The following is a 23,634-nucleotide window of genomic DNA, read 5'->3' as shown; positions in this document are numbered from 1 at the left end:
AGTACACTAGGCCCATCCTGGCCACCTGGGGCTCCTAGGGGCAGAAGCAGTGGAAACGAAGTTCTTTCCTCCTAAGTCAGGGAAGCCTTGGCTGGCTGGCAGTATCTCAGAGGCTGGGGAGGAGAGACAGCCCCCTCTCTCCAGAGCTCAGGAACTCTGAAACCCTGGCATCTCCCAAGTGTGGATGGTGCATGTCTAAGGGGGGATGGGTTTTTCTATGCCTGGCTTCAACGGTGGTTCATCCCTGCAAACTAGTCCACTGAAGGCTCAGTCACTCCATTGTCACTCAATGAATGGTCATACTGCTCTCTGAGAGCTTAGCCAGACATCTGCTGGTTGGCAGCCTGGTCAAATGGAAACCCTCGAGGTCACAGCGCTGATAGATAGGAACCTGCTTTAACATTACATCAAAAACCACCACAACATGGTACCACTTGCCTGTCCTTTCTCCTCCCCCTAAACCTCCCAACGGCCTTTCATCCCAAGAAAAGGAGTCATGCCGAGGACTGCTATGTCTAGGGGAAGTCTATGAGGACCGACTGTCCCTGGTGTCACAGGCTAACTGTGTGGCCTTGAGTAACTACCTTCCCTATCATTTACTTTCCTCATCCTTGAAACCGAAGGACTAAACAACCGCCTCTCTGGGTTGAACAAACAAAATGTGGTCCCGGACCATTTTAAGGATATTGGATAAGCACTGATCGACTGGGCGATTGGATGATGGCAAGTGAGCAAGCTAAATGTTAGGTGTGTGCCTACTGTGTGGCAGCTCCATGCTGGCGGTTTTCTATGTTTGGCCTCGGTGAATTCCTTACACCCCAGTAAAGTGACATAAGGGAACGAGGTTGCCCTGCAGGTAACTTAAGGTCACCAACAAAAAACAAAACAAACAAACAAAAATCCCCAAAAAAAACCAAAAAAACGATGTAGCTCGGTGCTGGAACCCCACACAGGAATTTTAATGACAGGAGCACTCTGTCTGCCTCTCTCCTCACCCAACTCATAAAAGGGAGGCCCAGAGATGGAAGTCACTTGCCCAAGGTCACCGTTGCTGCGGCCGATGGTTTCTGTCACGCACCCCCTCCCCACCCGCTTGGGCCGCTCCAATCCGCAGCTCTGCGTGCGGGGGCGCGCCCATCCCCCTGCCGCCGTCTGTCCGTCATCGGATCTGTCTGGGTGACTCCTCAGCCTTGGGCGCTGCGCAGGGAGAGGCAGGGCGTTCGCAGCACCCCACGCCCGCAGCGGCCTCTCGGCAGCGCCTGCGCCCTCCCCAACCCATGCGCGGGAGCCGTGGGGGCAAAGGCGCAGAGGTAGGACCAGTGCTCGGCGCCCGCTTGGCTGGCTCTCTGCGCTCTTGCAAGCGCTGTGCCAGCTCTACAAGATGAAGAAGCTCCAGGAAGCTCACCTCCGCAAGGTAGGGCACGAGGGCGGAGCTCACCTGAGCGAGGCTGGGTGGATCGACGGACCAAAGGGATGTCCCCCACTGTTCCGGGCTAGAGAACCCCCCAAACTGGATTACAGGGAGGGGCGGGGTCACGATCTCTTCTGGTGGCTCAGGGTGTAGTGTTAGGGTCCCGATTCACTGTGCACCGGCCTGCAAACAGGTGTCTGCAGCCCCAGGAGGTGCGGTTCGGTGGCAGGGGTCAAATACCCCTCTCCCGGTACTCCTTTTGTTGTACCAGGGCCTGACTTAGGGTGGGGGCGTTAGAAGCTGAATGTCAACATTGAGCTGGGCTCTCCTGGGGCCGAAATCTTGCCCTGGCTTCACCTAGGAACTCTATACCAAAGGAACCTTTGCCGGCCTCCACGGACCCACTTCAGTCCTGAGGATTCGGGCCCCTGTGATGTCTCCCTTGTCCCTTTCCACAGCACCCTCCCTTTCCTGCTGAGAAATCCCCTCTCCCCGCAGGGACCCCAGACAGCCTGCAATCAGGTTGAAAGGAGGTAAGGGTGGGGTCCTGGAACCTAAGGATGGGATGTGGGATAGCAGCAGAGATGTCAACCAGACCTCTATCTCCCCACCTGGCCAAGCTGGACCTCCCAGTTGTTTGTGGGGGAGGGGGAGTACTGAGGTAAGTTTTTTGGTGACTAAAGTCTCAGTCCCAGACAAGGAAAGAGAACTCCTGAGTACTGTTTCTGAAGCTTCCACTTGGTGGTGACTGGTCAAGTCCTTTCTCCAAACATCCATCTCCTGAATGGAGATGAGAGAACCCCTCCCCCACTGGGCTGTGTGCGTTTTGGAGATGCTATGAACTGGAAGGGGCAGGTACATGTGAGACGACTACATAGGGGCTGGCTGCTACACACACACACACACACACACACACACACACACACACACACACACACACACACACGGAAGCACACCTTCATTCAAGCGTTCTGACCTTATGCTCTCAGACCCTAAAACACTGGGGTCTTTTCAATTGGCTGACAGGAGTCACTTCTTGAAGCTCTTTGTGGTTTCTGGAATCCTATCTGGTCTTGTCCCCGTTTTCCCCAGGGTTCTCTCTCTCTCTCTCTTCTCTCCCTTTTCACAAGAGCCCCTGCCCTTCCCTGTCACAGCCACACATGATAGAAGCAGCCATGTGGTAGGAAGCTCGTGCTGAGTACCCCAGAGAAGCCTCTCCAGTTTCTGGTCCTTCTAACGATTCATTGGACCCCACAAGCCCCATTTTATAGACAGAGCAACTGAGGCACAGGACTGCTTCATGTCTTACCTGGAAGTAGAAGCTACCTAGAACAAGCAGAGCAGTACTGACAACCCACCCTCTCAGTGTCTCAGAGAGAAGGGGGCCTCTGTGAGCAAGAGCAGGCTGGGTCAGCAGAAGCATCATGTGGCTGGATCTTGCCTTAGTAGATGCTCTGACCTTGGCTTGCCATTTGACCTTGGGCCCCTTCCTCTTCACCCTGGGGCTCCATTTCCTGCAGTGAAATGGGAATCCCGGGTGCCTTTTGTCTTTCCAAGAAGGTAGAATATATTTCCAGGCTTGTCTTAATCCCCCTTTCTTTTAATGCCTGGGGGTTGGGGACCTATTTCTATTGGTCCCTAAAAGAGAGGGTGCAGGTGCATTCTCAGAAGTGTGTGCCTGCGTGACCCAGAGTGGGGAGTGGGAGCTCCCGAACAGGTGGAAATGGAGAGCAAGCCAGGCAGGTTCTGGCCCTGCCCCATTTATTTGCCAGCTGTCTGCGGCTTCTGGACCAGCCCCATCCTCTTTGTGTCAGCCTCCTGGGATTCACCTGATGGTGCGGCTAGGACTCCATGTAGGTTCCTGATTGGCTCATCTTTGGGGGACCCCCATTCCCTGGCCCTGGAACAGGAGCAAGCTTCCTTCTGATTGGGGAAGGACCAGTTGGCAGCCTCCTGCTCTTAGAACTCTTGTCGCCATGGAAACAGATCGGACTGCTCTGTGAGTGTAGAAAGGGCAGCATCTCAGAGGAGCCTCATTTCTGGGACCTCCTGTCAGCTGGCCTGAAAGGGGCAGAGGGTTTCAGAGTGACAGGCCTACCTTGCAACCTAGTGACAGGGGTCATGTCAGCTGGCTGCCACCAACTCCCTCTTAGAGTTCCTGTAGAAGCCTGAGGGTCTTCAAAGGCTGTTTCTCATAACTAAAGAGGCAGCCTTAGGGAAAGAGAGTAGAAAGGAGGGGAAGGGAGGGGAGGAAAGAGCCCAGCCAAGCCTGGGAGTTGCTTACCCTCACCTCAGCATGTCCTAGGCTATAGCTAAAAACCCCACTGCTCCTGTACCGTTTTCATTTTGTCTGTCACCATCACCCGCAGTTATGTCAGGCTGTCCCCATCACCAGTGTCCAACCACAGACAAGATTGCTATCATGGTCATACTGTCAGGCCAACACTGTAATCTCAGTGCAGCCTTGGGATCCACTGTCCAGCCAGACACTGCAGCAGACATCTCCAGCTGTGGGATACTTTGTTCACCCCGATCTGCTAGGGATGGAAGCCAGGCCTGGTGCATGTGGAACAGATGCTCTACCACGGAGCCACACCCCAGCCCCCCTTTCGTCTGATGTGGTCTCTGGTTAAGACCTCTAGCAGAGAGCTCCCTGACTTTGTCTAGGCTCACACCTCTGAAGGAGCACACTGGCTCCCTGGGACCCTTTTCTCAAATAGAAATTAGGAACAGTACATTCTAGTCCCTATTTGGAATATCCTGGCCCATTAAATGACCTGACCGGTCCTGCAAGTAAAGACAAATATTTCAGGTTGTGTTAACCCAGCTTTTTGTCTGAAGAATCCTTCCACAGAATGTCTATGCTATGAACATCTCAAAGGATATGTTTCTGGAAACATTGATCTAACCAATCTCTATCTTGTCTTGATGGGGAAACGGAGACCCAGAAGACTATTGTCACACTGTGTGTTAGCATAGACCATGAGCTAGAATCAGTCTCCTGGTTCTCAAAAATTCCTACAAGTGTATCTGGGTAGAAAGCTGAGGGAGGGGCTTTTCTCCTGGGGTACACAGCATAACTGGATATTTATTGATTGGGTCGACTTTGTATTTCCATTCTCCTAGGCACTAGGGAATTTTGGAAGCAAGCAGGCTAGGTGGACTGCCATCTTTTGACCCATTCCCATGTTGCCTGCTGGGAGCTCCTCTCTGAATTTTAGGTGGGTCAAGTGCCTCTGAGCTTCCTCCAGGTAGTAAACTGGAGTAACTTGCAAGTAGGCCAACTTGCATTCTTTGTGGCCAAAAGGAGCTGACCTCCACCTCTCAGCCCCAACCACAGGGAGATTACCCAGCAGACCTCTATGACCACAGTAAATCATGGAAGCAGGCAGCCAAGACAACTGACTGCATTCTCGTCTGAACTCTGCTCTGCATTAATGATAGTTGGAGGGTGACTTTCCAAAGCAAATGTAAGAGGTTTCTTCCTGAGTGCTATGCAAAACCCACGGCCCCCACTATGTCCTCTGAGCTGAGACAGAATTCTGATCTCTTCCCTGGGGAGCCCACATTCTCTGAAGTCCTTTGCTTCCTGTGACAAGGGTACCCTGGCTTCTTCCATTGTCCCCCTTGGAGCCTCTTGTCCTGAACACCTTCCAGTCTGGTGACCTGTCCTTCCTTGGGTGAGCTTCATACTGTAGGCAAAGACTGGGCCATTAGATTATGAGTTCTGGTGCCAGGTATGGTTCTCCTGGCCAAGTAGCCAAAAGCCTCAGGTAGGTCATGACCTCTCCTGGAACCTCCTGGAGCTCACGCTTGGAGTGGAGTGTGGGTGAGTAGTTGGCTCAAGTGTAGAATGTTCACTACTGTGATCACTAACACAGGGTGACTACCAGGCAGTGATATTAAAGTGGGTCAGCCTTGGCCTATTTCTGCTAGCCAAGATGAAGTCAGGCAGCTTCCTAAGGCCTGAGCCAGTTGCTGGTCTCTAAGCATCTGCAAGTTAGGCTCTCTTGAGTCTAGATGAAATCACTGATCATCTGAACCTGATGGAATATTTCCCACTCAACCTTGTTCAGTTCTGGTCTCCATTTGGGTTTCCAGTTCTATTTGTCCTCACCTTCCTCCCTCTTTGCTTTTTGTCTCTCTTACTGGCAGCCTGTCACCCCAGACCTGCTGATGACGCCCAGTGACCAGGGTGACGTGGACCTGGACGTAGACTTTGCAGCAGACAGAGGCAACTGGACGGGCAAGCTGGACTTCTTGCTGTCCTGCATCGGCTACTGTGTGGGCTTGGGAAATGTCTGGCGGTTTCCCTACCGAGCCTACACCAATGGAGGCGGTATGGGCCTGGGAACCTCGTGGGAGTATCTGGGGTGACAGACCAAAGCTTGGGGGCTATAGGATGGCCTTTGAAGTGACCTCAGGTTAGAGGGAGGACACTTATTCTGCCTGTCCCTTTTCACCACCTCCTCCTGCTTTGCATCCACAGCATGTTACCCAGGTTTCCTCCCTAAGGCCTAATGCTTTCCTAGATCCTATGCTGGGCAGAAATTGCTGCCCACTTGCCAATGGTGGGTGTAAAGAGTAGCATCTACTATCACTATTTATATGCTTTGCAGCGTATCTTGTCCCCTCCTTCACTTCCTCCATGGCCCTGGCCCATCCACAGTTCCCTCTCTAGAATCTTTGATGCTCCCTCCCCTCCTGATTCTTTCCATTCAGATTGAGAACACAAGATCTGTGCTATTCCCTTTGTCCTTGACTCTCCATCCAGTTAACATTCTAAGCCTCATTAACAATAGGGTGAAAATACACCAGTGCTGGGTCCTGAGCTTGGTGCCTGCCTCATGCCCTGATAACAACCCTTCTGGGTAGGCACCTCAGAAGTGCTGAAGTAGCAGGGTCTGGAGAGGCCAAGTTTCCTATCTAAGGTCACATGGTGCAGATTCAACCTTCCAACTGTCTTCCCCAGAGCTCTGTGCTCCTGTGTGTCTCCAATTCCCTCTCTCAAACTTGGCAAAGAGGAAACCAGGTAACACCAGACCAAACTCCCAGAACTCCAGGATTCCCCCCCTTTCACTCCCTGCTTCCCTGATATTTTTTTCTGTGTGTTGACCTTACTTCTTCCACAGACAGGCAGTCCCTCTCCTTGAAGTTAGGGTGTTGAGCCCAGATATAGACATTTCTGGGATGACTCTGTTCTGGAGGGTTTAGCCACCCAGAGTCCCTTAGAAGATCACCTAAATGAATCCATAGAGCATTGAAAGGAAAGTGACCAGCATCACTTGGGATATTTACCCACAGAGCTTCAGGAGGGAGGCCAGAGGGCGAGCTGTATGACTAGAGCTCTACCAGAGCCATCTGGTGGTAGACAGCTGTCTGAAGGAGGTGGCTGTCTATGTGTGAGAAGGGGAGGGATGCCAGGCCCAGGAAACTGCAGGGCCCATGAAATCTCAGGTGCCAGCCAGAGCATCCGAGGCAGCATTCATGAGGAAGGGACCATTGGAGCCAGAGTCTGGAGGTGTGGAGCTGGTACTCTGTGGAAGATAACTCATTCATCCACCCTTCATGCAGCCACTCAGCAGGTGTTTCTGGGGTGTCTGCTGTGTGCCCACCCGTGTTCTGGGCTCTCTAGCTACAGAAGTGAGTAAATACCCACCAGCTGCCCCCAGCCTCAGTGACCCTCGGAGAAATGCACCATCCATGTGGTGGATGGTAGGTGGTCGCTGTCAAGGGACAGCGGTGGGCCAGCCAGCACGGAGCCTTGGAGGGGCTGGTCCACCTGAATCCCAAGTCCGTCTGCTACCTCCCTGCAGGAGCCTTCCTCGTGCCCTACTTCCTCATGCTGGCCATCTGTGGCATCCCCCTCTTCTTTCTTGAGCTCTCCCTGGGCCAGTTCTCCAGCCTGGGACCCCTGGCTGTCTGGAAAATCAGCCCCCTCTTCAAAGGTAAGGCTCAGTGGTTCTTGGCTGGAGTGGAGCCACCAGGAGCCATGGGGGAGTTGCCCTGCTCCCAGACTCTCACAGGGAGGTGATGCTGTCTCTCCCCTACCCAGGTGCAGGTGCGGCCATGTTGCTCATCGTGGGCCTGGTGGCCATCTACTACAATATGATCATTGCCTACGTCCTCTTCTACCTCTTCGCCTCCCTGACCAGCAACCTGCCCTGGGAGCATTGTGGCAACTGGTGGAACACAGAGCGCTGTCTGGAGCACAGGGGCCCCAAGGATGGCAATGGAGTGATGCCTCTTAACCTCAGCAGCACTGTCAGCCCCAGTGAGGAGTACTGGAGGTCAGCCTGGCTGGGGTAGCCACTGAGGGTGGGCAGGAGGAGGGGGTGCTGTGCTGGCCTAGCCTTGGATGTCAGGGGATGGGGGGGGGGAACCAAAGGGTTCTGATCCTGGCTCCTTTCCTGGTCAGCTCCTTTTAGAAAAGGACAATTGGGGTAAACTAATCCAGAAGGTGGCTGGTGCAGATTAAAGGGGGAAAAAATGCATGGAAACAGCCATCTAGCCTCGGGGGTGAAGGGGCTTAAGTAAGTGTCCATTTATTGACAGGAGTAATGTCTATTAGCAAGAGTGACATTTGAGAGTCTCAGTTTCTTCCACTGCCACAGTGAGGGTGATAACTGTCTCTACTTCACAGGACGTTATCTGTTTCGTCACTCACACATTGACTAAAACAAATAAATAATTTATTAAGCATTTATTGAGCTGCTATGCCCATTAGTAAAGTGCTTAACCTGGAACCAGGGCCTTACAAAGTCAGAGCCATCTCAGGTTAATGGAAGAGCCGAGGTGAGACAAACAAGGCGACATGGATAAAGCCATCATTGCAGTGGTGGGAACTCACGAGCCCAGGTTGAGAGAACAAGGGCCAGAGGCTTGCTCGGTGGCAGTAATGATGACAGTAAGGACCCCTGACGGAGTCCTGTTCCAGGATATTCTAGAGTAACCCAGATGCTGGATGGATAGTCTCTTCCCCTGCAAAGAATTACTCCCAAGGGCTCCCAATGGGTTTGTGTCTTGAACCAGTTTCTCTCCCAGCTTGCATAGACTGTTCAGTCCACTCACTTGTTCATTACAAGGGAAGCCAGAGGGCCTGCATCTGCTAAAGTATGACTTAATAGTTTGAGTATGTGTCCCAAAACTCAAGACATGGTCGCTGTGGGTGCCAAGGGTCTCTGGGGCCATGCTAAGGCTGATCACACTGGGTGAGGTATAGACAGGGCAGATGGCACTGCCAGGAGGGTTAATTGGGGGGTCTTTTAGTGAAGAGGCTTTGTAGAGGATTAGGGAATTCACATGGAGAGGTAGGGCACTGGAACTGCTGTAGAGAGAGCTGCTAGCATGCAGAACCAACGGGCAGGGGGAGGGGCTGTGGGCTTTGGAGCCTTGGAAGTAGGACTTACCCAAGTGAACCATGGCTCAGATGACCATAGCCATGACCAGGCTCCTGAATGGAGTGCATGTGTGTATGTACATGTATGTATGTATGTATGTAAATACCAGATCCACCAAGCCTATATCTGCTATTTGCTCCTGAAAGGAATGTGGAGTGGGGGCAAGGAGGTAGAGGCAAGCTTCCTGGGCTCCAATACAAATAAAGGGGGCTTGGAAAGCACCACGTGGGGGAAAGAGCTACCTTGCCTACAAGGCTGGGCATGGCTCCCTTCCCCCCATAGCTATGGAGTGTGGCAGGATGACCAGAGGATTCCCTAACCACTATTTCCCACAGCCGCTATGTCCTGCACATTCAGGGCAGCCAGGGTATCGGCCGACCCGGGGAGATCCGCTGGAACCTCTGCCTTTGCCTGCTGCTGGCCTGGGTCATTGTGTTTCTCTGTATCCTGAAAGGGGTGAAGTCCTCGGGCAAGGTGAGGCTTGGGAGGCTGGGTGCCAAGATGCAGTGGCTGGGGAGGAAGTGGGTGCTGGCCAAGGCCCAGAAGATGATAGAATTTACCCAGAGACAGAGAAGAGAGGACCTGGGGAGGGCTTTGCCTGAAGTAGAGAAGGAGGTTAAACACTGGGCCTCCCTGCTTTCTTAGACGAGGTACCTGCTTCAGGCAATACCTAATGTTCAGGTTATTCAAGTTGGCTTCTTTGCCTGCAGCTCGCCACTTTACAGACTCAGTGAGGGCTTGTGGAATGCTTATGGGTTAAATAAATAGATCAGACCTCTTGGAGTTGCAAGTCACCCAAACCCAGATGTTTCATTAACTGGAAAGCCCAAGGGGTTGACATGGCTCGGTATGGGGTTCATGGTTGTTTCCAGTCTTCTCCTCTGACCTCTTGGTGAAGTCTTGCTCCACACTGGCTTCCCCTACCTGCTTCCCAGTCTGCAGATATTGTAGAGCTTACCTTATTGGATAAGGTGGACTGTGTACCCACCCCATACCCAGTCTCTGTGGCAGGTAGGGACTATCTGTTTTGCTGTTCATGAGCCCACCCCCAAAGCTGGACATTAAGTGAACCCCATGTAGGGAAAGCTGAACTACTGCTACCAAGGAAAAGCAAACCAGACATAAGGAAACCAGCGTGCACCGCAGGTGATGGGCAGAGAAAAGAGTAATAGGCTGTTTAGGATTTAGAAATCTGGATCATTTTAAATGACCTTTGCTAAGCAAGAGGACATCACCATGCAATACGGGGTGGAAAGTGTTAGGAGGGACCGCCATGATCACCAGCAAAACAGAGGATGGTGAGGCTGGCTGAGATGGAAAGAGGCTGATTAGATGTTCAGGAGGTTGAAGATGTCCGATGCTTTGCAAGGCCACAGGTTGGACACAGGAGGGGGAGACTCACCCCCCCCCCAGTGGTGCTATCCTGTACCAGAGCAATCAGTAGAGATGGGATAGGGTGGTCTTGGGAAGCAGGGTAGCAGTCCTGGGCTGGTGACAGGGAGGGAGGGACACACACCCAGAATAGTGGCTGCTTCCTAGCTCAGGACCACTGAAGGTTGAGAAGGTGGGTTTCTGGCATCGAGGACAAGGCAGGCAGAGCTGTGTGGATGATCGTCTGCCACTCCAACCTGCTCTCTTCCAGGTGGTGTACTTCACGGCCACCTTTCCGTACCTCATCCTGCTCATGCTCCTGGTTCGAGGAGTGACCCTTCCCGGGGCCTGGAAAGGCATCAAGTTCTATCTCACCCCCCAGTTCCACCACCTGTTATCCTCAAAGGTGAGCAAGGAGCATGAAAGGAAGGCTCTGTGGGACAGAGGACGGGTGGGGACCCTCCATGGGGGAGCCTCCGGCTGCAGCTCTGTCCTGACCCTTCCTGCGTGCCCTTGTCTATTCTTTAAACTCCTAGGACATAGGGATTATTTTCTCCGTTTGACAAAACCAAATCAGGAGCAGACACGAATTAGTGATAGCTGTGAGGTCTTGTGGCAGGAGTCCTGTTCAAATCAGTCTGGCTCCAAAGCCTGGGGTGTGTGGGTGGGTGGGGGGAGGTGACATCAGTGCCAGTGACAATCATAACATGGTCCTGACAGCTGACACTGTTGACTTTTTGACTGGACCTGACACTTCTTAATCACTTAATGGTTTCACGCTCACTGTGCCTCCCCATGAGGAGGGCACCATCTTAGGTCCTTCACCACAGATGGGGGACCTGGAATGCATAGAGGTAACAGGGCTCGCACAGTTTGTAGTTAGACACTGGTTAAGACGGGTACCAGTTCAGATCCCTCTGACTCCAGGCAGGGAGTAAAGTGGTTACCTAGGCCTGTGCTCAACTCCAAACTGCTGGCAACTCTGCATTGGCCACACCTTCCTTCAGGACTGGATCAGGCTTAGAGACTATCTACTAGACCCTGGGTGGTAAACTGAGTCCCAGAAAAGGGAAGGACTTGCCCATATCCCACAGTGTAAATGCCATAGCTGGGTCTGCTCCTGGCCCTCGAGTGTAACCCTGGCTGTTCCCTATTCCTGATCCCATCTTCACCCTTACCCCCCTCCTGGGCCCTCCCTGCCTTCCCTGCCCCTCTCTCCTTGGCACAGGTGTGGATTGAAGCTGCTCTACAGATCTTTTATTCACTAGGAGTGGGCTTTGGGGGTCTCCTCACCTTTGCCTCCTACAACACATTCCACCAGAACATCTACAGGTCAGTGCCTGCAGCTTCCCAGTGCCAGGGGTCAAACTCAGGAGGATGGGTCTCCAGGAGGCCCCCTTGGGTTAAAGCTGTGGCCAGCTCACCCTGGCTTGGGTTTGGACTCTCCTGGCAGAGACACCTTCATTGTCACCCTGGGCAATGCCATCACCAGCATCCTGGCTGGTTTTGCTATCTTCTCGGTGCTGGGCTACATGTCTCAGGAACTGGGTGTGCCTGTGGACCAAGTGGCCAAAGCAGGTAGGTAGAGGCAGCATGTCAGGATTTGGTCGGGGTGAGACCAAATGATAGCATATCTGGGTCACGGCTATGCTATCAACACAGACTGCCAAGACGGGAATAACAAGCTATTTTTTTAAAAAAGGGGGGTGTTATTGTTTTGTTTTTGCATGTATATATGTGTGTGCACATGCACATATGCATGTGCATTCACACTTGTGTGGGACACCCTTGTAAATGCATGGGTGTGCAAATGAGCGTGCAACAACAATCTTCTCTGGAGACAAAGGCTTTTCTGTATGAAGCTGTCTTATCTTTCAGGTCTTGTTTGTCACACCCTGGGTGGAGACGTTTGTGTGAAAGTGAATTTAGGGTGTCAACAATGAATCAGCATGTTTTGTGTCGGTGGGTGAATGTGAGCACGTGTACCGCTGAGGCGCTCTGTAGAAATGAGCACATGCGGACCTGTGTTCCGACTGTGTGTTACATTTGGTTCCTGTGTGTATTTGTGCATGACTGCTAATTCGTATTCAATGTACTGAGCACTTACAGTGTGCCATCCAAGGCCCTGGAACTAAGACAGTTAGTGTTTGTCTTTGGACTTGGGTGTGGTAAGTGACTGTGCTCCCACATGACACAAGCAATCCTATGTATCTGAATGCATATGGAGGCATACTGTGTTACCCCAGGATGCTGACCCTGCATGCCCTGGGTCCAGGCCCTGGCCTGGCCTTTGTTGTCTATCCACAGGCTATGACTATGTTGCCTCTGTCACCCTTCTGGTCCTTCCTCTTCTTCTTCATGCTTCTGACTCTTGGCCTGGATAGTCAGGTAAGCCTTGGGCCATGGGTGCGGGCACTGACGAGCGAGCGGGTAAGACTCTGACCTCAGTACCTCCCGCAGTTTGCCTTTCTAGAAACCATAGTGACTGCAGTGACCGATGAGTTCCCATACTACCTGCGGCCCAAGAAGGCAGTGTTCTCAGGCCTCATCTGTGTAGCCATGTACCTGATGGGACTGGTCCTCACCACCGATGTGAGTGGCCTGCAGGGGCGCCAAGCTGGGGAGCTGGCCAGGGTGTTCTTTGCCATCTGAGGGTATTTTTGGCCAGCTGAGAAGTCACTGAATGGCTTCTGGTCCTACCAGGGTCTGTTTCCTATGGCAGGTACCTTGGTCTATAGTTGAATTCTGACTCTGGAGTCAGTTTGAAAGACCTGGGTTCACATGTCACTCCTCCACTTGCTGAGTAACTCTAGACACGTGAACCCATTTTTTTTCTCATGCATGCATGGGTCCTGTTAGGAGACCAGGCTGCTGGGAAGCAGGAAAGAACACTGTCTCTACAGCGCTGAGCAGGCAGACCGTTTTATGGTTTTACCCCACTCAGCATTTGCCCTGGCTGCTTCCCTCCTGCCAGAAGGAGATGGGCTAGAGCAGAGAAGGAGACTGAGGCTAGAGGCTCCAGAGCTGTGCTTTGTGTTCTAGGGAGGCATGTACTGGCTGGTCCTTCTAGATGACTACAGCGCCAGCTTCGGACTCATGGTGGTGGTGATCACCACGTGTCTCGCCGTCACCCGGGTATATGGTGAGAAGGGCGCAGGGGGAGGCCGACTCTCCCAGGAGTGAGGGAGCAGGGTGTGCGCCCTGCACTGCAGCCGGGCAGGGAGACGGGCATGAAGGAGGGGGTCACTGGCACCGATGGGATCTATCATGGGGACACTCCTTCTCCTCCCCTGTGCAGGCATCCAGCGGTTCTGCCGAGACATCCACATGATGCTGGGCTTCAAGCCAGGCCTCTACTTCAGGGCCTGCTGGCTGTTTTTGTCTCCAGCCACACTCTTGGTAACCAGGGGTAGGAGGGAAGGTGGTTGGCTTGGGTCCCTAAGGCCAAGTGCAGGTCCCTCTGTGCATTTAGTCTAGCTGGGCAATCTTGGCTCTGAGTGAGCCTTTACTGGGGGTGTGGAGTAGGCATGGGGACCTAGCACACCCATCCCTGCCTCCAAACTTCAGTGCTCTGAGCTGTGCTAGACCTGGTCAGCAAATGGGTGGAGCTTTTCTAGTTCTTAGGGCCTTAGTACTGTTTTGCTTGTCATAGGGTAAGAGTAACTGGGAGAGAGGCTTATCTCAGGACTTAGAGTATCTCTGAGTTGGGCTGTCACAAACCTTCGTATTGAATCAGCTTGGAGCTAGCCTATAGCTCAGGTCTGGTAAAAACCCCAGAGATAGACCATCTTCACTTCTGGTGCAGCTGAGAACTATGGGTAGGTCCCAGCTAGGCTGTCTCAAGTCTTAAGGTGGTCCAGGCCCAGGCCACTCCATACTCTGGGTTCCACTCAAGGACCGGTGATGCTGGAGTCTCCATTCTGCAGGCCTTGCTGGTGTACAGCATCGTCAAGTACCAGCCCTCGGAATACGGCAGCTATCGCTTCCCAGCCTGGGCCGAGCTCCTAGGCATCCTGATGGGCCTGCTCTCCTGCCTCATGATCCCAGCTGGTATGCTGGTAGCTGTGCTTCGAGAGGAGGGCTCTCTCTGGGAGGTGAGTCCACCTTCCCCGCCTTCCTATAGCCTTCTGGCTCTGTGGCCCAGCTCTTGGTTAAAACAAAAACAAAAAGCAAACAAACAACAAAACTCCAAAACACCTGTATGGACATTTGTCCAGAACCTGGCAGGATCCCTGTAACCTGCAAAAGGTCCATGGCATCTAGATTCACTTGGGGCTGGGATTAGACTTTGAACCTCACAGCACATGGGTCCATGGGAATAGGAGAGAAGAACTAATCCAAAGCCCACTGATGGTAGTGTACCGTCAGGATTTGAACTCGGAGACCAGAGCCAGAGGATAACATTGAAATACCCCCAGAAGGTAGGTCATCCCCCTTGTCCTGTGTTCGGCATCCCTGCCGGGCCATGAGTACTGGCATAGAATGATTGTGTTAAAGAGAGCAGTTGGTTAACAGGACAGTGTTGGTGCATGCCTTTAATCCCAGCAGTCTAGAAACAGAGGCAGGTGAGTTTAGGGCCAGCCTGGGCTAAAGAGAGAGTTCTGGGACAGCCAGGGGTACACTGAGAAATTCAGTTTCAAAACAAAACAAACAAACAAACAAACAAACAAACAAACAAAAAAAAAAAACTAAGAACCAAGACAGGGACAATGCAATTGGCATAGAAGCCAAGAGGCCTTGAAAGAGACAGGTAGCAACCCACAGTGGACCAGCAGATCTGCTGTATGACCACAGGAAGGACATCTTAGCCTCTCTCTGAGCTGCCCAGAGCATCCATTATACATACAGTCTTCACTTTGGCCCTTATGAGTCTGGAGTCCTCCAATGGCCAGAGACTCATCATGAGTAAACGGAACTCAAGCATGCCTCATGGATCAAGCAGGCCAGATAGAGCCTGGGGACCCTTCCTGTGACAACCTATCAGAGGGTACTAGAGCCGGCTAGTTCCATCTCATGAAAGCTTACTCTTGAGAATTTAAGAACGTGGTGATCCATTGTTAAGCTAGCTCTAGCCAGAGATCGGCAATGACAGGAAGTGACCTGTAAAACAGTCCCCTGCCCCTTCTGTTGGCCTGTGCCTCAGGACACTGCTGCCACATGCTTGCCTCCACACAGCCTCTCTCCTTTTCCCTCTCCCCCTTCTCTCTCTCCCCCCCCCACTTCTCTCTCTCTCTCTCTCCCCCCCCCCAATGCCCACCTAGTGCCCCAGTCACATGGCAGCCTGGAGTTCAGCCATTTTTCCTGCTTCCAGCCACTGTATGACTTGGGGGCTAAGCTGTTCCCTTCTCGGAACCTCAGAGTCTTCCTTAGCCTCCCAGAGGTCTGCCAGTTACTCCCTTGCTCAAGAACCAGGTGTGTGCAGAGGACAGCAGGTCAGGGCAGCCTGGAGCCAAGGAAGTCAGCACTTGGGTTTATTGGTTTTGTGGCTAGGCTCAGGAGCAGTCTTTCCAGATCTGGGCTGCCTTCCGTCCACTGGGTCAGAGTCCCTGCAGCGCTTTATGGCCCTACTCTGGTTATCTCTCTAGCCTTGGTTCCTCCTTAAGGACAGGAATGCTAGCCTATAAGATTGCTGTGAGGAGAAAAGGAGCCAGTCAGTCTATGGAACAGAAAAAATAGAACATGAGAAAAGTTCAAGATGGGGGCCTATCTAGGTTTAAACCCTGGTGCCCTGCTTCCAACCTGTGTGACACTGGCCAACTTAAGTGACCTCTCTGAGCTTTAACTTTCAGCTAATATCCATGAAAGTAAAGGGAATGGGAGGTAAATAACTCTTTTATAAGGTACTGCAAATATTAAAAAGGCCAAGACCCAGCACAGAGCTGGGGTATACTATGTGCTAAATGTTAGGAGTTCTCACAGAGGGTGGTTTTTCCCGGGGCAGCACCCAGTGACATTTTTGATTGTCATGGAGGGTAATTGAAAGGACTATAGGCCAGGACCATGTTGGCACTCTTCCCATGTACAGAACAGCGGCTCGGCTTGTCCCTGTCAGAAGGCCCACGTGCTCAGGCTCAGAGACTACTGTTTTTGTTGTTGTTGGCTTGGTTTGGTTTTTGTTTGTTTGTTTAGCATGTGAGGACACATCTAAATCCTTGCTCTCAGGGATCTCATGTTATGGTGTGGGAGCTAGGCAACAATGACACATTAGTGCTAGCTTCGAGCCATACCTCGAAAGGACAAACACACGAGCTGGAAATAGAATGCACATAGAGGGGTGAAGGATGCTACTTTGGCCAGGGTCAGGGAGAGATGTCAAGATGGACAAGGTGATCAAGAAAGCATCCCCGTTCCGAGGGAAGAGGAAGGCAAAGAGTCCACATGACTGGAGCAGAGATGGGGTGGGGGGAGTGGGACATCCAAGGTTGTGGAGTAGTTTAGTTTGTGTTCTATTGCTGTGTTTAAAACCCCACTATCAGGCTGCAGATGGCTCAGTGGTTAAGAGCACTCAGACTTGCAGGGGACCCTAATTTCCATATCAGGTTACTCACAAATGTTTGCAGCTTCATCTCTAAGAGATCAGACACTTTCTTCTGATCTTCAAAGACGCCTGCACACACACACACACACACACACACACACACACACACACTTACACATGTATTTAAAGTTAAAAGTAAACTCAAAAAAAAAAAAAAAAAAAAAAAAAACCAGACACACCATAAGGAAAAGCAAGATTGGGGGGTGGTGGAGCAGGGGTATTTGGTTTGTGCCAATTTGACAAAACCCACTCAGTACAGGAAGGTGGGCAGGGGCAGGCCACAGAGAGCATGGCAGGCATTCAGATTTTACTCTGAGGAAGAGGAGACACCATTGGCAAATTTGTGAGGAGCTGGCTCTAACAGCTGAATAGATGCCATCACACCCTAGTTGCCAAAATGCTGCCGTCGCTGGACCAAGTCACGCCCTGCGTGCTTGGAGCCTGTGTCCAGTGGGCTTCGTCAGTTGTCAGTAGCCTCGTTTTTCTCAGGGTGCAGGGCTCTTGCTCCAGCAGAATGGGCAGAGGGCCCTGGGAATGTGGCTAGGGATGATCGCTGGAAGTCTAGGCTTAGTCAGCCCCTTCGTCAGCTCCCTCCTTCCTAGACGCTGGGCTCTGGGAAATGTCTAGGGAGGTCACCTCAGCCCCTCCTCTGTTCTGGCTTCCAGTTTTTTCCTAAAAGTCCCCAACAAGTCTGGATTCCACTTTCCACAGAAGAGAGCTGGAAAGGAGCTGAGTCTACCTTTAAATGCTTGTCAGGGAGTCTGTGCGAGCGTGCGTGCGTGCGTGTGTGCGTGCGTGCGTGCGTGCTGTCTCACAACCGTAGAAGCCATGTAATTCCCAGCATGAAACAGCCATATCCTCTTTACAATGCCCCAGTGTGGGTTTCCAGATGGTTCCTGGAGGCCACCCATCCAGAAGTGGCAGAGCAGATTGTCACTGGGCCTAGGCAGGTCTTTGCTGGGCGCCTGGCCATGGAAAACACTCAGTGTCCTTTATCATTGCCCTGTTACAGCGACTTCAGCAAGCCAGCCGTCCTGCTATAGATTGGGGCCCATCACTGGAAGAGAACCGGACGGGCATGTATGTGGCCACGCTGGCTGGGAGCCAATCACCAAAGCCACTGATGGTACACATGCGCAAATACGGGGGTATCACCAGCTTCGAGAATACAGCCATTGAGGTGGACCGTGAGATCGCGGAGGAGGAGTCCATGATGTGAGACCAGAGAGCACCAAACAGGAGGGCTGGTCGGGGCCTCACGGTCCCTTTCTTGACCTGCAGGGGATAGCTATGTCTGTTGGGATTCTGACAGGCAATGGGAGGTTGCCATGGCAACGACAGTCCCCAGCGTAAGTCTCTCTTTGTGGCCTCTACATTTCCTAGAACCTCTATCTATCTAGATGGGCATACATATACTAGGTATTCATTCAAAGCTGAAATGGTCCAGCTCAACCCTCAGTTTGTGAGGGGTGTGTTGAAGCCAAGAAGAGAGCTTGGCCAATGTCACATGCCCAAGAAGACTTGTTCCCAAGCCTCCAGCCAGCCATCTTCCTTTCTCTTTGGGGGGAGAAAGGACCACATTTGATTTCTTTGTTCAGACATTTTGACAAGATACATCTCCATACAACCGAACTTTAAACCCCAGATTCGGGGCAGTGAGAAGCCGGAGAGTCCCAGGGCCCTGGATATAGAGAGGCAGTGAATGAATTGGGCAGAAAAGTCTTTGTGGGTTCCTATGATAAGGCCGGTTTTCCCAGAAGAGGTGGGAGCTTGAGGGCTGAGAGAGATGAAATATTGCAGAACAGGCAGGAGGGAAGGTGTATGGGTCAGAGCTGTCCCTGAGCTAGGAATCCCAACCTGCCAGAGCGGAGACCAGGAGTGGCTAGAGACAATGATGCTCCCAGGTAATGAGAGGGAATGAAGTCTAGCAGGGAAGGGGATCAGAAAGGTAGGGTGGGGGGACTTGCATGGCCCTGTATAGCGTTTTAGGTCTGTGTGGGTGGATTAGGGGCAGATATAGAAGCGGGGGTCCTGCGGAGGTCAGGAGAGAGGTGGCTGCGGAGGCTGGTGTTGGGTGTTTGAGTGGGAGTATAGAGCCCACCCTTCACCATTTGGACATGATGTCTTGGGCTGGCAGGAGGCCCGAGGAGCACCCACCAAGGGGATAGGAATGAGGGCTCTAGTTAGGACCCTTCCCTCACCCATCCCTTTGGCTTCCAGTAACAATGGCTACCAAAACTCAGAGACAATGTCCTGATGCTGCAGGGTACCGAACAGGGGGCAGCCTCTGCCCTGGGTTACCTGAGATGGTGTTCAGGTGTGGCCTGCACACTGAATTCCCCAGGAGAGCAGGGCACATCCGTGCAGCATAGTGGCCTCTGTGCCCCACCTCTCTCCTGGCATCTCCCCAGTCCATTTGTGTTCTGCTGGTTGATTGTCAATAAATACCAAATGAGGTCCTTATCTGACTCTGCTATGGAGGGCACAGTGGGCGGCACAGAGTACTTGCCAGCTCCCACTGGACAGGGGAGGGGCCCAAGGCTGTTTCTGGCAATCCTGGCTTCTGGCGCTTGTTTTGTAATGTCTCTGGAGAAACACTAGACCCCTAGAAAGTGCTCAGTCTCCGTTATACATAAAGACTAATACCCTCCCCCCGGGAGAGATACTTGCCCAAAGTGGGGAAGGTAGAAGATCATGGCAGCATCCTCCACCACCCCAAAGTATCCCTGCAAGTGAGGCTGGAGGTGGCGGTCTGGACTTGGGCTTTCTAAGCAGAGGAATCTCCTGGCGTTCTCACCCCCTTCCTGCAGGGCCTCCACACATGAAAGAGCCCCAAGCCTTTATAATGCAGACCCAGGTGTCTGCAAGGCTTTGATGGGGAAGAAAGGAAGGTGGCTGATATTTGGGTATTAATACACTTCCCCTTACAAAGGGCCAGACCCGCCCACCCCTTTGTTGGTACTCAGGGGTGGGAAAAGGGTGATGCAGGACCCCTTTCCCAAGGCAAGCTCCTCTTTCCATGCTGGGTACAGTCTCCACCTTCTGGAAGAGCCTTCTTGCCATACCCAGTAGGGGGAATTGATTCACTCTTGCCCACTCGGAGCCATAGTTCCAAGGGCCTTGCTTTGGGCACCTAGTCATGGCTGCGGCTGGCAACCAAGGAACAACTGGAGAATCTTAGAGCTGAGACATCACTTCTTCCAAATTGTAGTGTGAGAAGGGTCAGAAGGTCATGGGTCACCCCAGTTTCGTGACCTCTACCTCAGCTCTTGGGGTTTCCCTTGAACTCCCGACTCCTCCACCTCCCCAGCCCTCCTCTCCAGCCTGGACTTGCAAGTTCTCCTGTTACCTGTGCTCAGTCTTCTGTTTTCGTGCTTCCTGACTGCCCTTCCTGTCAGCCCACAGTCTCCCAATCACCCAGGGCAAGTCCTTTACTGATTCCCCATCTCTCTGAGTCACAGCAGACTTGGGTAGACACCAGCCAGGTGGGAAAGCTGATTGGGAACTAGAGATCTATCCCATCTGGAGTGCTCCATGACGGCATAGGACAGAAACCAAAGGGAACCCTGGCTAAATCCACACTAGGCCCATAACTGTACTGGTTAGCTGATTCCACAAGGGTCCATGAAACCAGTCAGGGAGGTGAGTAATGGTAATGGCAGAGGAGGGGAAAATACTGAGCAAGAGATCCTTAGTGGGCATTGTCAGGACAAAAGGAAAGCTGGGGTGTTGACTGGAAAACTAAGTCTATCAGGTAGGTGATGCTCTGTCTCAGAAGGTTGCCTGGTTTCTGCGTGTCCTAGCTTCCTAAGAGTAGCTGGTAGTACGGATTTGGGGTGTAGGTTGTCAGCCCTGCAGACTCAGGGCTGAGCATCTCAGAGGGCAGCACTTGCCCAAGTCTCTCGGGAACAAGCTGGAGCAAGGCCAGGTCTAGCCTTGCCATTCCCACCGAGTCGTCTGCTTCTAGCCCCAGCTGACCTCTGCCCCATGAACCTCTGAACTTGGGAAGTTAATAGGGAGCACAAAGAGGCAGCATGTTGTCCAGCAGGTATGTGGTAGATCACAGGGCCTGCAGTTCTTCCGCCCTGGGTGCTGGGCACTGGGGAAGGTTGAGAGAAGCTTCTCACTCCCTACAGTGGCTTCTATTTTATGCTCTCTGGGTGGCAACCTGGATGAGGGAGGGCAAAGGTCTCTTCCTCAGTCAGTTAAAAATAGCCATGTTCCTAACACTAGCAGTGTGTATGTTTATATGTGTGAGTATGTGTGTGGGTGGGTGTATGTATGTATGTATGTGTATGTGAGTGTGGGTGTATGTGTATGTATATATATATGTATGTGCATGTATATGTGTGTGTATATATGTGTGTATATGTATGATGTATGTGTGTATGTGTCTGTGTGTATAGGTGTATGTGTGTGTATGTGTCTGTGTGTATGGGTGTATGTGTGTATATGTATGTGTGTATATATGTGTACATATGTGTTATGTGTATATATGTATGTGTGTATATGTGTGTATATATGTGTCTGTGTGTATAGGTGTATGTGTGTGTATATATGTGTGTGTGTATATATATGTATGTGTGTGTATATGTGTATATATGTGTGTATGGGTATGTATATGTGTGGATATATATATGTATGTGTATTTATATATGTGCATATATGTGTGTATATATGTGTCTGTGTGTATAGGTGTATGTGTGTATATATGTATGTGTATTTGTGTGTATGTGTGTGCATTTGTGTGTATGTGTATATGTGTGTATGTGTGTATGTGTGTGTGTGTGTGTGTGTGTGTGTGTGTGTGTGTGAGTGAGAAAGAGAGATTGGTTACCTTAGCAGATCCTCAGTAGGCTCCACCCACTCCTGCTGCCATCTACCAGGCCAGCAAATTCATCTGCCCACACAGACCAGGCTATCCTCTGCTTATATCATGCCTTCTACCCTGATCCCGTGCCATCTGAACCCCAGCCAACCCCCTCATGAGCTTTCCTCAACTCCCGGCCACATGTGACTCCTGAGTCTGACTCAGCCCCACATCTGGTGAGTCCAGACAGCCAAGCCTTTATGTCCATGACACTCGTGTCCTTCTGAGACAACGTCCTCTATTTCTGTACCATGGAGAGTCTTGTCACATTCTCCCTGGACCTCAGAGCACTTTAGGATGCGGCAGGGCGCTGCGCAGGAGGCTCTGGCTGCTCAGCCACAGGCTTGGCCTGCTCTCAGCTCTGCCCGAGCCATGTGATCAGAGGAAGTCTCTATTCTTCTCCAAGCACTAGGCTCTTTCCCTGTGGTGGGGAAGACACAATTCTTCAGCATCGACCTTCGTGAGGGTGGGGGCAAGCATCGTGAGTTGAGAGAGCTGCAGGCCCCCGGGAATACCACGGGCTCCTGCCTTGTTCATTTACCGAATGGTGGCGTGCTGACCACAAACACTCATTTTTTGCTGGTGGCTCATGGAAAGTTTGGCTTTGTTAGCGTCAAGCTTTTCCTTCCAGGGCCTAAGCTCTCAATGACACTGGTGTTGCCCTGAAAAGGCGTCCAGGGATGTCTGCCCACGCCATGTCCTGGGCTTGCTTCCCTCCTGCTCTGTCTCCGCCTGACTTCCTACAAGCCAAGGGGCTGGGCAGCAGTTTGCCTCCTCTGCTCTGCTCCACAAGGAGGCCTCCTCCCAGCGCCATCGGCTAGTCTTGGTTTTTGCTGAGCGGAAAGAAAACCTTTTTCCCATTAATGGCCACAGCATCTGTGAGAGCTTCAACCCCTGGGGAATTGCCCTAAGTAGGAGCCAAGGCAGAGAGAGCCACATGGTCAGTTAAATCCTGGCCCTGCAAACCCAAATCCCCTCTACAGTAAAATGGAGAGAGCTACTTTCCTTTGTCTAGAGATTAAGTGAGAGACTATTAAGGTCCCTAGACCATACTTTGAAAAAAATGATCACGAAAGAGCCTAACACAAGATGGAGTATGTAGAGACCTGTCAGGTAAGATTATGCAGATAAAAGACAGTCTCAGTTTCCACCTCCAGTCAGTCCAGAGAGGAGGAGGTCCGGGGGAGGTCTGGAGCCTGAGACAAACTGACATCAGGCCCAGAATTTATCAGCACTGTGACAACACTCCTCAGAGGCCAGGCTTTGGTGTTGCCATCTGAGAAATAAGTTGAATAGGCATCATGGACTCCCTACCAAGGTGCCCAATGGGGAGATGCTAACTATAGGAAGTGGCTGCCCCACCCATTCCCATGGGCCTTCCCATTCCCATGGGCCTTCCGCTGATCACCATTGCTGTGAACCTGGGAAGGAAAGATCTTTGGACTCCCTTCTCCAGAGATGGATTTGCTCAGTGGGAAGGGAATATCATCCCTTTTCTGGATCAGGCTGAAAGCTGAGGAGCCCCGATGGTTTTCCAAAGTGAGCTGGACAGAGCAATCCTGCCTGGTCAGCAGGGGAGTAGACTGTAGTTCTGTAGGTAGAATGCTTGCTCAGTTTTCCTGAGGCTCTGAATTCAAACCCTAACGCAACCTAAAAAGTGTGGTGGCGCATGCTTGTAATACTAACACCAAGGGAGTTAGAGGCAGGGATATCTGAAGTTTGGGGCCATTGGGTATGAAACAAGTTGGGTTATGTGAGAGAGAGAGAGAGAGAAAGAGAGAGATATTTGTCTCTTAAAAGACCAAAAACAGAAAAAAAAAATCTGAGCTCAAGCTTTGTCTTGTCTTGTCTAAAGAGGTTTGGGGCTCAGGGACCTGAGGCATGGAGGGCCCTATCGTCAAAATTCTTCTGAGCCAGGGGGTCAAAGGAGATAAAATGGGAAGCCTTGGGTCGATTTTCCTGTAATGGCATCTTGGGGCACTGATCTCAGCTTTGGAGATTGGGAGGGGACAGGCAGATCCCGGTGCTTGTAAAAACCATAGCT

General features: G+C 51.9%; 1 protein-coding gene across 1 annotated transcript; it reads left to right on the top strand.

Moving 5' to 3' along the window:
• Positions 1 to 1,381: 1,381 nt before the first annotated feature.
• Positions 1,382 to 17,939, top strand: SLC6A7 (solute carrier family 6 member 7; the record flags this gene model as incomplete). The annotated part of the gene is made up of 14 exons (XM_080919999.1): positions 1,382 to 1,414; positions 5,567 to 5,750; positions 7,228 to 7,359; positions 7,467 to 7,701; positions 9,147 to 9,285; positions 10,454 to 10,588; positions 11,411 to 11,514; positions 11,636 to 11,760; positions 12,458 to 12,570; positions 12,643 to 12,774; positions 13,225 to 13,324; positions 13,481 to 13,581; positions 14,109 to 14,276; positions 17,733 to 17,939. 14 exons carry the CDS (start codon positions 1,382 to 1,384, stop codon positions 17,937 to 17,939), a joined length of 1,908 nt encoding a protein of 635 aa, XP_080776125.1.
• Positions 17,940 to 23,634: the final 5,695 nt, after the last annotated feature.

Source organism: Micromys minutus (genome assembly GCF_963924665.1).
Source record: "Micromys minutus genome assembly, chromosome: 8".
NCBI lineage: Eukaryota > Metazoa > Chordata > Mammalia > Rodentia > Muridae > Micromys > Micromys minutus.
The sequence above is the reverse complement of the archived record's forward strand: the minus strand, read 5'-3'. Positions and strand labels throughout refer to the sequence as shown.